Below are 14,335 nucleotides of genomic sequence, written 5' to 3'. Positions count from 1 at the left end.
TGATGTTTTTGTGGGAGGAGGTGAACCCTGCAGGGTTCCTTCTATTCCACCATCCTGAAGGCCTTCCTGGAATTGCTTTCTTGATTTCCTTTTCAGACTGTTCATTGTTAGTATATAGAAAGAAATTAAACTGATTTTTGTGTATTGATTTTTCCCTCTTGCAACTTTGTTGAATTCATTTATCAGTTCAGTTTTTAACATTTTGTATGTTTGTGTGTGGAATCTTTAGAGATTTTTGTGTATAAGATCATGTCATCTGTTAATAGATACTTTTATTTCTTCCTTTCTAATTTGGATGCCTTTTATTTATTTTTCTTGCCTGGTTGATCTGGCTGGAACTTCCAGTCATCTGTTAAATAGAAGTGGTGAAAATACTGTTTCCTATTTTTGTTATCTCACTCTTCTTAGCATCAACATCTAAAAACCCACAAGCTTGAGGGCCTGTGGCTTTACTCTCCTCTTTTTCTTATTTCCTGTATCCCACGTATTTTACCTCCTAAATATTTTTTAGCTCCGTTCTTCCTCATGTATCCCTATAGTTAACAACCCTTTTGGAAGCATTTTGAGCCCTTTAACTAATATTCTTGCCTCCTCAAGTCCATCTTCCACTCTTGCCAGAATTGGTCTGTTTGTCTCAAATGCAAATCTGACCTTGCCATTGCACTGTGGATTTCCCTGGATACTTTTGCATGGCATATTGGGCCTCCCTGATCTTGTCCACAGTTTAATTCTTCAGCCTCATCCTGCTACTCCCTATTTCCTTCTTTTCACCCATTTAATAGTGAACTACTTGGAATTTTCCAAACACCATGCTTAATTGTGCCTTTGTTTAATATGTTGATCCTTCTGGACTGCTTTCCTTTCCTCAGTTGGTTAACTGCCGCTTAACGTTCAACTCTCCTCCAAGGAAGAGTGTCTTTCTCTAGGAAACCTTTTCTGATTTCTGCTCCTCCATTTGACTGCTTCTTTGTGCTCTTGTAGCATTTATCAAACTGTATTGAAAACATGTTCAGGGCCCAGTAGCCAGTGAACTCATGGAGGGTCTCATTTCCTATCACATAGTAGCTCTCAGTAAATGTTCCCTAAACTGTTGAATTCAACTGTTCTTCATTATGGGTCTGTTAGCTTCTTATATGGATAGGCAAAGGGACAGAAGAAAAGCAAGGCTGCTGATGGTATAATAGGTGTCAGTTAATGGTAGACCTTGATAGGTGCTTTCTGAAGTCTTGGGGAAAGACTGAATTGGGCCACTAAGAAAGTATCTGTTGGGGTGGGGGAAGTGAAGAAGTAGTGTTAGGGGAGATAAGGTTTTTTAAAGCACTATTTAAAATGCAGATCTAGATAATTTAACATGAGCCATGCTCTCCCATAGTACTTCTTATCACCACCTTAAAACATTTTCCTGTAACAATAAATTATTTAGAGACTAGAATGCATTGTCTGTTACCAGTAGTACTTGAAAACTTAATTAAGACTGGATAATGAAGATTTGGTAAATCACCTTTGAAAGTTTCTTGCTCTGTGTTCCAGAATGTGAAAAGGTATAATCCAATTAGGAATTGATTATATTACCTTTTAAAATAAAGCTATTAGGTTATTAGAAGTAATTTAGGTTAGCATTCCAGATGTTTAGTACAATAATAACTTTTTCTAGTAAAGAATACTTTCTTTGTGTCTTAGAAGCTTATAGTAATTAGTGTCTGTCTTACAGCTGTAGCTTTAGATTAAGCTGCTGCGAGTGGTTTTTATGAGGTGATGCTTACTGCAGGCAGTGTTATGATGGCAGTTGGATTGCTTATTCAGAATTTATTATTGCTCCCTGGTTTGCCTAGTCTTGAATAAATTCCTAAACTCTAACACCTGTGTCCTGTGAGCAAGCAGTGTTTTAATTAAGGAACAAATCGTTTGCTCATTCACATGTTGTGTGATATAATGCAAAAGGAAAAGAAAAATGCTAAAGATTGGGAGAGTTAATTTTAAGTGACCTTAATTTATATTCAGAGATGGCAATAACCATGGAAGAAAAAGATAAATTTCTTATTACAGAAAAGAGTTTCTTAGAGCTTAGGGAACAAATGAAGAAAAATGCTTTGTAGGAAAATAGAGTAATCTGAGTAATTTAAAAGCATATTTTCTGATATATGATTCACAGTTTGAAAAGCAAATTAAGGAAACAAATCATATACAGGATAAAGGCGTAAATGTTTGCAGTGAGGAGTTGGTTTACCTTGGCAGGTGTGATAGGCTGAAAAATAGACATCCAAAAGATACCCACATTTGAATCCCTGGAATGTGTAATGTCACTTTATTTGGAGGAGAGGAGAGGTTTGCATGTGTCATTAAGTTAAAGATTTTAATATAAGGAGATTACCCTGGATTATCTAGGTGGACTCTAAATGTCATTACATGTGTCTTTATAAAAGAGAGGCAGAGAGAGAGCTTACATGCGAAACTGGAGGCAGTGTGACTCCAGAGGCAGAGATTGGAGTGATGTGGCCACAAATCTAGGAGTGCCAACAGTTACTCCAAGCTGGAAAGGCAAGGAACAGTCTCCTGTAAAACCTCTGGAAGAAGGGCAGTTCTGCCAACACATTTTAGTCCAGTGATAGGGCTTTAGGATTTTTGGCCTCCAGAACTGAGAGACATTTCTACTGTTTTAAACCATCAAACTTGGGGTAATTTGTTACAGCAGTTGTAGGAAATTGCTACAGCAATCATTCTTTGGAGTGTAAATGGGCATTTCTGAATAACTCCGTATACTTAACTATTTTTCTTTTGGGGGGTATAGTAAAGCTCAGTCATATTAGACTGTAGTTCTATTTCAAATACTCTGAATAGACTATGCAATTTTTATGACTAAAGCAACTGGCAAACATTTTTAGGCACAGAACCTCTGAGGTTTTAGCTCGAAATAAATTATATTTAAAGCTCCTTTTTTGGGGAAGAACGTTTTATTCATTCAGGAATCTCCCTCGTGGCTACTTTCTATAGCTACACTCTGGTAAGAGTACGGTTTAGACTCCTAACATTTTACAACACAGCGTCAGCCCTTTTACTTGTACATCTGCTATTTAATAAAAATTCTTTTTCACCCATGCTACAGAGAATTTTCACTTGAGGCTCTTATTGAGAATTGAATTTTGAATTTATTATTACCCAGCATGTGCCAGGGACTTTGAGACTTTGGTTTATTGGTTATCTGATCAAAGGGTAAAAGCCATATAGCTTCTCTACACTTTAGTCTTATATCCAGATACTGTAATTATGCTGTAAATGCCAAATTGCTTTGTCCCCAAAACCATGCCACTGTACACTTACAATGATGTGAGAATTGCTGTTTCTGCACACCCTAACACCTGATATTATCAGTCATCTTAATTTTTGTCAGTATCACGGACAGAAAAGTTAGAACATACGTAGATAAAGTTGATTTGATTCGCAATTTAGTGATTTGTGGTGCGGTTAAGCACAATTTAATTTTGTTGGCCACTTGTATGCCTCTGTTAATTACCCATTTATCTGTTTGCCTACATTGAGTTGTCTTTTAAATAGACTTGGGGGAGGATTCCTGACGTATTATGGATTTGGCCTTTGTTTATTATGTGTGCTGCAGATATTTCCTCCCTGTCAGTTGCTTACCTTTTAAACTTGTTTATGAAGTCTTTTGTTTTCGTATAGAAGTTTTAAAATTTTATGAGGTGAAATGAGAACCATTTTTAAAGTCTTCTTGGTATTGCATCTTGCTTAGACTGCCTTCCTAATCCCAATAGTATGAACATTTTTTTGCCTTCTTCTAGATCTTTCATAGTTTTTTTTACAAAATGCTTAATACTTATGGAAATTTTTTATTCATTTATTTGTGTAAATATGACTGGCTTAAATTTTTTAACTTTTGTTATCCCTCTAATTTGTAATTAATATCCTAAATTACATAAATTCACATCTGTTTTTGAACCCTCTGTTTTGTTCATTAATTTGCTCATCTTTTCTTCAGACCATAGTGTTGTTTTTTATTAAGCTTTATTATTTGATGTGAGGTAAGCCTCCCTGATTATTTTTCTATTTTAAAATATCCTGGGTGTTTTTATGAGTCTTTCAAGTGAGCCTTAGAATCACTGTGTCTGTTGATACTTTGATTGGGATTGCATTGCATTGAATTTATGTTTATCCAGTTTAGATCCTCTTTAATGGCCTTCAGTTAAGTTGGAGAGTTGTTTTGTCAATGTTTTGTGAAATTTACTTCTAAGTATTTTATAGCTTTTGTTGCTATTGTGAATGGTTGTGAATGGGAGCTTTTAAAAAATACATTTCTAAGTGGTTGTTCCTAGTTTATGGGAAATCAGTGCTTTTTGGCATGTTTTCCTCTCTTTGAGCTAACATGTTACTTTTTTTGGTTTATTTATTTTTTAGTTCTAATAGTTTTTCAATTGATCCTACTGGATGTTCTAAATAGCTATATTATCTGCAGAGGATACTTTTGTCACTTCCTTTTTTTTTTTGAGATAGAAAATACGGTTTTAACCTTTTTTTTTTTTTAACATTTTTTATTGATTTATAATCATTTTACAATGTTGTGTCAAATTCCAGTGTAGAGCACGATTTTTCAGTTATACATGAACATATATTTGCCACTTCCTTTTCTAATGTTTTCCAATGTCTTTGTGTCTTTTTTTTGGGGGGGTGGGTGGCATTATTTAGGATTTCCAACAGAATGTTGTAGGACAGCCTTGTTTTGCTCCTGGTTTTTAAGAAAGGAATCCTGAAAAGGTTCAACATTGGGGCTTCTCGCGTATCTTCATCAAGTAAAGGATGTTTTCATCTATTTCTAACTTTCTAAGACTTTTAGTTAGGAATAGTTGAATTTACTCATTGGGATAAAATTGAATATATTCTCTGATAAGTAAATTTTAAAAATCTGTTTTATATCTATGTAAGTGAAGTTTCTTAATTTTTTTCCCTTTATATTCTCAGAAACTTAGCTATAGGATTAGCTGTATCAGTTACTAAATTTTGCTTTCATGGACAAGTCCATTTTGTGTGTGTGTGTTTTAGCAGTTATTTCTGTTTGATTTATATCTTTATAATGATCATTTCCCCTTTTTACTTAGGTTTGTATTCTAATTTCTAATGCTTGGTTCATATTTTTTTTCAGTCTTTGTGGTTTTATTACTTAAAAATTGAAGGATATGAGTATTTCTGAAGGAGATTTATCTCATTACACATCCCATACGTTTTGATAAGATAGTATTTTCCCTTTATTAATTTATAAGGAACATACAGTTTTAATTTTGCTTTCCTTTTTAACACATTCCATTGTGGCTTTTGCCCCTCCACTTAATCCCATTTGATTCTTGGGAAGATCACCACTGGCCGCTCCTTAGCTCTATAACTTCTTTTGGTTTGTTTTCCCTTTTACTTACTAGTCACACTGACCTTTCTTTCTAACATGTCTCTTCCTTTGAAGTCCTTCCTTGATCCCCTACTTAAGTAGCTCCTTTTCTCTTCTTGATTTTCTAACCCAGTACCCGTTTTTGTATCTCTTACATACAACTTTAAAAAATTTATTGTGTGTGTACTCATGTTTACTGCTGTTATTGTTAGTACTTTGTACAGTGTATGGAGTGAGGTAGGTAATCAGTATTTGAATGAGTGAGTAAATAATATGTGATCTTATGAAAGAATTGGGGCAGGGAGAGGAACTTACCCAGATATATAGGCCTTTTGTCAAACTACCCAAGCACTGTAGCCCCCTGGAAAGCTTTTGTGTAGCTCAGGAGTACGCATGCATACCCCACTTTGAGGATCCCTCATTAAATCATAGAAGATCAGCATTAGTAGGCAGTAATTTTTTCCCTTTATTTTTAAGGTTCATTTTTTTCCTTTTTAAATGCCTTCCCTCACTCATTTATTTAGCTTCTATTAAAAAAAAGGCTCACTTTAGGTGTAGGAAAAATATTAAGATGTATCAAATTATTTAAGTTAGTGGTATAGACATGTAAGCAGCTAATGCAACGCAAGTAAGTCTAGAGCACAGAAAACACTTTGTACTTTGCATTTCTTTTTTCCCACTCAGTCAAGTATAACCTTTTTCCTTTGGCTTCTTTCAAGATTTGTTTACCTTTGAATTTCTGAAATTTGAAAATGGTATGCATTTATTTTGCTGAGTATTCTTTGAGCTTTCTGGATTTGTGGTTTGATACCTGACATTAATTTGGGGACAATTCTCAGCCATTATTGTTTCAAAGGTTTCTCCTATTCCTTTGTTTTTTCTTGTAGTAGTCCCATTGTGTGTATATTACATCTTTTGTAGTTATTTCACAGTCCTTGAATATTTTGTTATGTTTTTCTCAGTATTTGTTCTTTTTGCTTTTCAGTTTTTTAGCATTCTGTTGATAAATCCTCTGACCCAGAGATTCTTTCTTTAGCTGTATCCAGGCTACTAATAAGCCCGTCAGTGACATTCTCTATGTCTGTTACAGAGTTTTTGAGCTCTGATTTCCTTGTTTTTCCCTTAGGATTTCCATGTCTCTGCTTACATTGCCTATCTGTTCTTATATACTGTTTACTTTATCCATTGGAGCCCTTAGCATATTATTCATAGTTGTTTTAAATTGCTGGTCTGATAATTCCAATATCCTTGCCACATCTGGTTCTGATGCTTGCTTTGTCTCTCAGATTGTGTTTTTATACCTTTTAGCATACCTTGTAAATTTTTTCTAGATACCCAGACATGATGTACTGGGTCAAAAGAACTGCTGCAGAAAGGCCTTTGGTAATGCGATGGTGAGGTGTGTGGGGAGGGGAAACGTTCCGTGTTCTATAATTAGGTCTCAGAGCCTGTGCCTCTGGGCTGTGAACTTCACAAGTAGTTTTTAGTATTTTTCTAACCCCCTTTTGGTCTGACAGGTTGACTAGAATGAGCTAGAGCTGGGGATTTTCTTTCCCCAGGTCACTTAGGTTCTGGTAATGTCCTAGCAGGTTGGTTTCTGGTTAACTAGTTTTCCCTGAGGGCAGGACTTGTTAAGAAGAACTACTCTAGCATATTTTAAAGTGGTTTCTTTCCCATCCTTCTGCTGGAAGCATAATGGCATTTTTCTCTGATAATTCCTATGGGAATCTGGTTAAGCTGCTGGAGGTGAATTTCACAATATTATGGGGGCCTCCCTGTGACTGCTTTCTCCTGGAGTTTTTAACTCTCAGACTCACCCCACACTGAGCCTCTTCCCAACAATTTTCCAATTACAGTTCAGATTTCCTACCTGACAGTGGTTGCTACTGTAGTTTCTGCTCCTGACTCTGCTCCGGTATGTTGAGATTCCCTGTATTCTGTCTCTCCAGTCTAGCGCAGTGCTTTGCCTTGTATCCTTCCTTTGCTTATGGCTTCCCGAAGAGTAGCTTCTTACTTGTTAGGGTGGAGTAGTAATTTACATGCAGAACTGGAAATGAAAGTGTAATCTTTTTCTTGTTTTAAAAAAAGATAAGCTCACTGAATCTTTTTGTATAGAATACATAGAAGTTTTCATCTCTTTTGCCTGCTCTGCTCTTTGCTTAATGAAATAGTCACTTCTTGATGGTGTTTATATTGAAAAAGCTTTTGAGACCACATTGAGCTCAGAAAAGGACTGTGATCTGCCATATGTGAAGATGTGGAAAGTGAGCTTGAATGCCAGGTATTTGCAGTCCATGAAAGAACATTCTGAATGTCTTATTGATATTTCCCCCACTGGTTGTTAAATCTATGCGCTTTCAAAATCTACCTGTAACTAGATCTCAAGGTTTATTTTCTGATTCTGCCACTGCTACTAAATTTATCTTGTCCAAACTAATACTAATATTCTCTCACAAATTTGAGTGAATTTTTTGTGCAAGAAATGTTTGTTTTGTTAGGTATCTCTTTTATTCAGAAGTATAATTTAGATGTTATAACTGGAGAAGGGGCCACGGGTAGACCAAGATCTTCTCTTGTGCTGCAAGGATCTTCAGGTAGTAGGCATCTGGGAAACACAGTGCTGTCAGTGGAAAGAATCTCTTAAGGTTACTTTGACACCTCATTTCCCATCTTTGCTGGCTTCATTTCTACTCTCCAGCCTTTTAGATTATTATTATTACCTAGGCCATCCGTTCTTGTTCCTTTCGTCTTTCTTTGTTCTGTCTGTATGTTAGGTAGTATCAGTACATAGATGACTCCAAAATACTAGTCATCACAATCATGATTCATTCCCATCTGAACAGAAGGTAAATGTCTTTCACATCCTTGGCTTGGGCAAGAGTGAGCTGCAGAGAGAGATTCAGCGTCTTACTAAACCAAAGAAGAGGAAAGGGAAAGGTTATATGTGATTTTGAGGAGGGGTAGAATTTAGATTAAATTTAAATGAAACAATGTATTGACCCAAAGTAAAGAGGAACTAATTCTGGAGAGTTGATTCAGTAATTGCTAAAAGTGGAAATTTGAGCTTCTTAAATACATGTAGATCAGCTACTTTAGGTCAAAGTAGAATTTACTGCTTTCTCTGTATATGTGGTTAGTGTCTTGAGGCAAAAAATGGAATTTTTCGTTCTCAGACCCCTCTTGACCCTCTTGGGCCAGATCACAGGAGAGGTCACTATTGTTCAGATCTGCACTGCTGTCATGTTTTTTAAAATTGAGATAGTGGTTTTGGTGATCAGCAAGATTGTATCCTTATTTTGGTCTCAGGATTACCTGCTATATTATCTGGTAAAATGGCATCCATGCAGTAGCGTTTAAGACTCTAGCTACCGGGGGAGCATAAGATTGATTATAATGCAGACTTAAACAGAGAGACCGGAAAACTTTTAAAAGGCATGTAGATTCTAGTTTTCCAAATGATACCAGGAAATTCTGGAACTACAACTAACTTGTGAATTACCTCCTCAATCTTATTTGCCACACTAATACAGATATCCAGATCAGATATAATTTGGCTGCGTTCAGGAGAACTGGTATCTCTAGAAACAAGCCTTTAGGAGAATATTTTATTTGACACTTCCTATTAATTTGCTGGGGGAGCTTTCTAGAGACGGATGAGAGAAGTATTCTGTTTATAGTTGACCCACAGTGACAGGTTGGGGCATGGGTTAGGATTTGAAATTCTTAGAAATTCCTCCTATCTGAGTAGTTTTAGTTCTCTGATAGATTCATTATGTTATTTTAGGATTTATGGTAGAAATAATGGCACATGTATCTACAAGGAAACTGACCATCTATATTTACAGGTATAGTTCACCTTGAATTCAACAATAGGAAATTAGATTCCAGAGTCATCTTCAGAGCAGCATCATTGGTAGGTTTGGGGCCATTGTTCTTTACACACACGCGCGCGCACATGCTTTATTTACTAATATGGAGCAGTGCCTCTTCAAATATTTTTTTGATTGCTGTATCTGCCAGTATCTTTTTCAATAGGTCCTTGAAACCTAGAGGCTGAAGGATCTTTTGATTTTGTTTTTTTATCTGAAGGATCATATGTTTGTTTTAGTTTGTAGTTTGTCAGTTTTCTAAAGCTCTTCTAACATTTTCAGCTCTGTGTTGGAAATTATCCAAATGTGCAATTTTCCATTCCATTTAAAAAAATCTGGTACTTTAGATTTTAGCCTCTTAAGAAGTAGGGGCAGGTTCTTCTTACAATGCCTTTTGGATCTGTCCCACAATATTGGTTGACTGCCTTGAAACCAGTTTCTGTGTGTCCTATTTATTGTTTCACTCTTTGTCTATGGCCTTGAATTTTAATCTAACTTTTAAAGGAAAGGCACCAGAAAAGGCCTTATGTTTATTACCCTATTTTTCTTGCTTTCTTTAGTTCCCAGTGAATGTTTTGCAAGTTTCTTTTTTTCAGCTATTTTTCAACCATTTTTATCCACCCAAGGGGCTACAAGTAAGTGGATTCGTTAGTATAAACCTAGGATTCCTGGATAATTAGTGTCTAACAGAATGTAAAAGTCACTAGCAACCATTAGTTTGATGCCTCAAGGTTCTGGAAATTCTTTTATTATGACTTTTAGCCTTAAATTGTACCTGAATTTAGTTTCCATTTGTTTACCTACCATTGTAGCAGTCTTAAGTGGGTATGGGTCATTGGTTGTCTTCTTAGGAAAGACCTCGAGGGAAGAATAGTTCATTTAGGATTTTAGGGGAGGCAGTAGAGGGAAACAGGCAATATAGGTAAAAGTAGTGATGCTAAAACATGATAATGTTAGATGCGTAAGGAGGGCAGGTTTCAGATAATTTGAGTGCTTTTTTTTTCCTTTGGTCCTTGCTAGAGAATGTTTAAAGGGATGCTATTTTGAAGTCTGAGTTTCATTTTGAGGCCTCTGCATACCAGGCAAAAAGACTGACTGACCATCATGTATTTGGTACTTTTTCATATTTCTTTTCTAGAGCTTCTCTTAGTTGCATTATCTTTGACATATCCAAAATTACTAATAATAGCCAAGGTAATTATAAATCATCCTTCAGAAGTTGTGCTATCTAGCCTACTAAGCACAATAATTCAGATTATTACAGGAGTGTCTATAAGTGGAAGGAGTTCTGCCAGGAGAAGTTTGCAGCGTCGATGTCGAGAAACCCACATCCTTACACAAACTACATAGAACACCATCAAGTGATGCTTATAAAATGGCGCCTAGGGCCCATGATTTAATAGTCTGTTAGCCTTTAGCCCCAGAATACAGAAATGAAGGAAAAAGGCCTCCTACATTACATTAAATAAAGTGATCTGTTTCTTAGATAATTTCCTCGTAAGATTTTTAGAGGGGCTGATGGCAAAGTTTGCTGTTCCAGAGAGCAGACACTGGTCTAATGGGTCTCTTGTATGCATTAGCCTCTAAAGTTTGAGTACATAGCAGGTCTTAGAGTCCGTGCCATCATTCGATCCTCTGAAGATTGAATGATACAGAAAAGATAATATTTCATCAAGGGGAAGTTCCTGTCATGAAATTTTTCCATTTGTGATTCTTAGAGAATGGAGTCAAAGCACAGGTTGCTAATCCTGGGATTAACAAATAAACAGCTAGATGAGTGACCAGAGCTCTGTGGAAAATTGCTCAGATTTCAGATTGCTGTTGGGGGCACTGACTAGGGATCAAGATGGAGCTGAAAGACAATTGTATTTCAAGCACAGAAGGCTCAAGGAATGTGTGCTTGTTTGGGAGTCCAGTAGTTCTGATAAGCAAAATGAGTCTTCAAGGTAGACACAGTGGACGGCCTCAAAATTATAAACAAAACCCATGACGCACTCAAATTTGAAAAATTTGAACATGTTTACTTCAGATTTTTGCTTGGACAGGGAGAAGCTTAATCAGTTGCCTCCAGAGGGCAGCTGTAGGGTGAATAGGCAGTAGTTTTGGGCTCACCATTAAAAGGAGCTTTCTGAACATCATAAACTGACTTCTACAAAGGGGGTTTTCATGAGTGGAACTGTGAAAGAAGAGGCAGAATGATCTGTGGTTTAAAATGCTATAAAGTAGATTTTCTGTCTTTGGCAGAAGTTGGACTAGATGGCCGTGCTGAAGAGTCTGAAGTTTTCCTGACTTAGTTCTGAGTTCCATGACCATCTGTTTCAGGAAGAGATATTTATTGTTTTGGGTTAGGAGAGTTTTCTATACACTAGTAATAGTTAAGTACTCTCTCTGTGCTAGCCCTTAAGTGGTAAGGAATCAGTGATAGCTTCTTGTTCTCAAATAGCTTGTATTTATAAATATAGGCACGATTCTTGAGCTTTTCTTTTTCATTTTTGAGGAGCCAATGTGTAATTTCTGTTTTTATTATTCTCAGGATTTACAGTTCCTAAAATTAGTTTTGAGATTTATTTCCCTTTCAGATACTAAAAATTTTTTTCCTCTCCTTTTCATTCCTAGCAATGTCTCAGGCTGTGCAGACGAACGGAACTCAGCCGTTAAGCAAAACATGGGAACTCAGTTTATATGAATTACAACGAACACCTCAGGTAATGTAGACTAAGATAACTTAGGGGAAATATGAAACCCATGTAAGCTGGGATACATTTTTAGAAAATGAAAACTTGAAAGAACAGTAATAATAAATTTATGTACAAACGGTCCTAATTTGTGTGTATTTGGTTGACACTTCATTCATTCAACAAATAATTTGAGTGCATACTCTATAGCAGGTCCAAAACTAGGAACTAGGTGAAGTGGTGAATAAAACAGATGTGGCACCAGTCCAGGAAGTTTATAGACATTAAATAAGTAAATATCCATAGAATTGCACATTTGAGAAATTTTGTAAAGGGAAAGTCCTCAGTGCTGTAATAAATAATGGGGGAACCAGGAAGACTATTTTGAGAAAGTGACGATAGGAAAGACTTCAGAGAGGAGCAGGTTTGAAGGAGATAAATATGCTTAAAACCAGACTCCATTTTAAGTTTGAGATGCCTGTAAGACAGGCAGAGATGCTACCTAAGATCTGGACTTAAGCGGGAGAATGGAAAAGATCACTTAGAGAGAGATGAGTAAAAGACCCAGAACTTCATCCAGACGAGCTTCATCCAGAGGAGCGTCAACATTTAGAAATTAAGTAATGGAAAAGGAACCAGCAAAGGGGACTGAGAGGGAACAGCCAGAGAAAGGTAAGGGAAAATTGGAGATGAAGAGGGGATCAAAACGTAAGAAGTGGAGATTATAATTCTGAAATCAAGTTTGTGTAGAGGGGAGAGGATACAGCTCAGTGGTAGAGTATGTGCTTAGCATGCACAAGGTCCTCAGTTAAATACCTAGTACCTCCATTTAAAAAAAAAAATCAGTCAATCAAATTACCTACCCCCCAACAAAAAAATAAACCCAAAACAAAAAGTTTGTATACATATTAAACTAAGTAAAATACAGAAAATGCTTTATATAGAGAGTTCGGAACACCATAGATACTGGATAATGGACAATATCTGTAGTTTCAAAGTCTTTCCTTGTAAGGTCATCAATCTTTGACCCTGTAGAGAAAATACAAGCATGATAGAGGGCCAGTGGGCACAGGACGTGTTGGCGAACATGTGGGAAGCCCATTATTTCTACCTGCATCTGCCTCTTCAACGGCCACCTTCTAGACCTCTTTTCTTACTCCATAGGAGTCTGTTTTGGTGCCTTTAGAGCTAGGTAGTCTTTGTTCTCGATGCCACCTTGTGGGAAGGATGGGTAGTGGTAGTGGTGAAGAAAGTGGGAGTCACTAACTTGTACAGTTGGGAGATGTGTCCTGAATTCTACATTGGAACTGCAGATGCATTTTTACACTGGAAGCGTTTTTAGACATGATAATTAGAAATACTTGGTACACTTCAGATGTGCTATGGTTTTAAATCGGTTTGTAGGTTAGCCTGAGAACCTGACCACTTTGTATAGAACTACCTCTGTGGACCAAGACTTTGTAAGGTTCAAAAAGTGATTTTAAAATGAAATAATAGTATGTAAATAGAGAATACTTATATTTGAATCTTAAAATATTTTAATGGATGGCATGAAATTTATTATCAAAATGGTACAGTTATGAAGATGGAAGGGTTCATTTAGTCTTAACTCCCTCATTTTGCAGGTGAGAAGACAACATGGAAACTAATTATTTCGAGTCACAACGCTAATTGTAGAACTAGAACCTAAGTCATCTGATTCCATACTGAGTGCTTTAAAAAAAATTATACGAGACTAATTTACCATCAGTTATCTTTTAAATACATATGTTATCGTTAGCATTAAAATAAGATCATTTATATATTGCATTGGTGCTGGGGCTGAGGGGACTTGGAGGAAATTATAGCTAAAATAAGGCTGTTTGTGAGTTGACGGTGGTGACTGGTTGATGGGTACATAGATGTTCATTTTTGTCATTTTTTTAATATTCTTATATGTTTGATTTGGTCCATAATTAAAAAAAAATAGGTAGCATTTTATTTTAAAGTGATGCTTTTACAGGAGGCAATAACGGATGGCTTGGAAATTGTGGTTTCACCTCGAAGTCTACATAGTGAATTGATGTGCCCAATTTGTTTGGATATGTTGAAGAATACCATGACTACAAAGGAGTGTTTACATCGTTTTTGTGCAGACTGCATTATCACAGCCCTCAGAAGTGGGTATGTTGAAATGAATTATATTAGGTACTTAAATTACACCAAGACAGTGCTCTAGTGCTCTGTGGGTTTTGAGAAACATATTCTCAATAGGTATTCACTTTGCGAATTGGAAATCTCTAAAGTCTAGGTTTTAATTATTGGAGAATCTTTGTTTTGAAACAGCTGATTTTATATAATTTTAGAAGCTTTTATAGGATGAGTTTTTGTTTTGAGGAAATTATAAAGCATAAAACCATGGT

The 14,335-nt window shown here is 36.2% G+C and overlaps 1 protein-coding gene across 3 annotated transcripts in view; it reads left to right on the top strand.

Moving 5' to 3' along the window:
* Nucleotides 1-14,335, top strand: part of RNF2 (ring finger protein 2) — a 43,649-nt gene that overhangs the window by 19,364 nt on the left and 9,950 nt on the right. For 2 of the 3 annotated variants that reach the window (XM_031438557.2, XM_031438559.2), the window contains exons 2-3: nt 11,875-11,963; nt 13,936-14,096. In XM_031438557.2, coding sequence (XP_031294417.2) covers nt 11,877-11,963; nt 13,936-14,096 — 248 coding nt within the window. In that variant the 5' untranslated portion in view covers nt 11,875-11,876. Of the gene's footprint in view, nt 1-9,234; nt 9,303-11,874; nt 11,964-13,935; nt 14,097-14,335 lie in introns of all 3 variants that reach the window. The other variant, XM_064477201.1, reaches the window with a different exon arrangement.

Source organism: Camelus dromedarius, chromosome 21 (assembly GCF_036321535.1).
Source record: "Camelus dromedarius isolate mCamDro1 chromosome 21, mCamDro1.pat, whole genome shotgun sequence".
Classification (NCBI taxonomy): domain Eukaryota; kingdom Metazoa; phylum Chordata; class Mammalia; order Artiodactyla; family Camelidae; genus Camelus; species Camelus dromedarius.
This window is presented reverse-complemented; position numbering and strand designations above follow the sequence as displayed.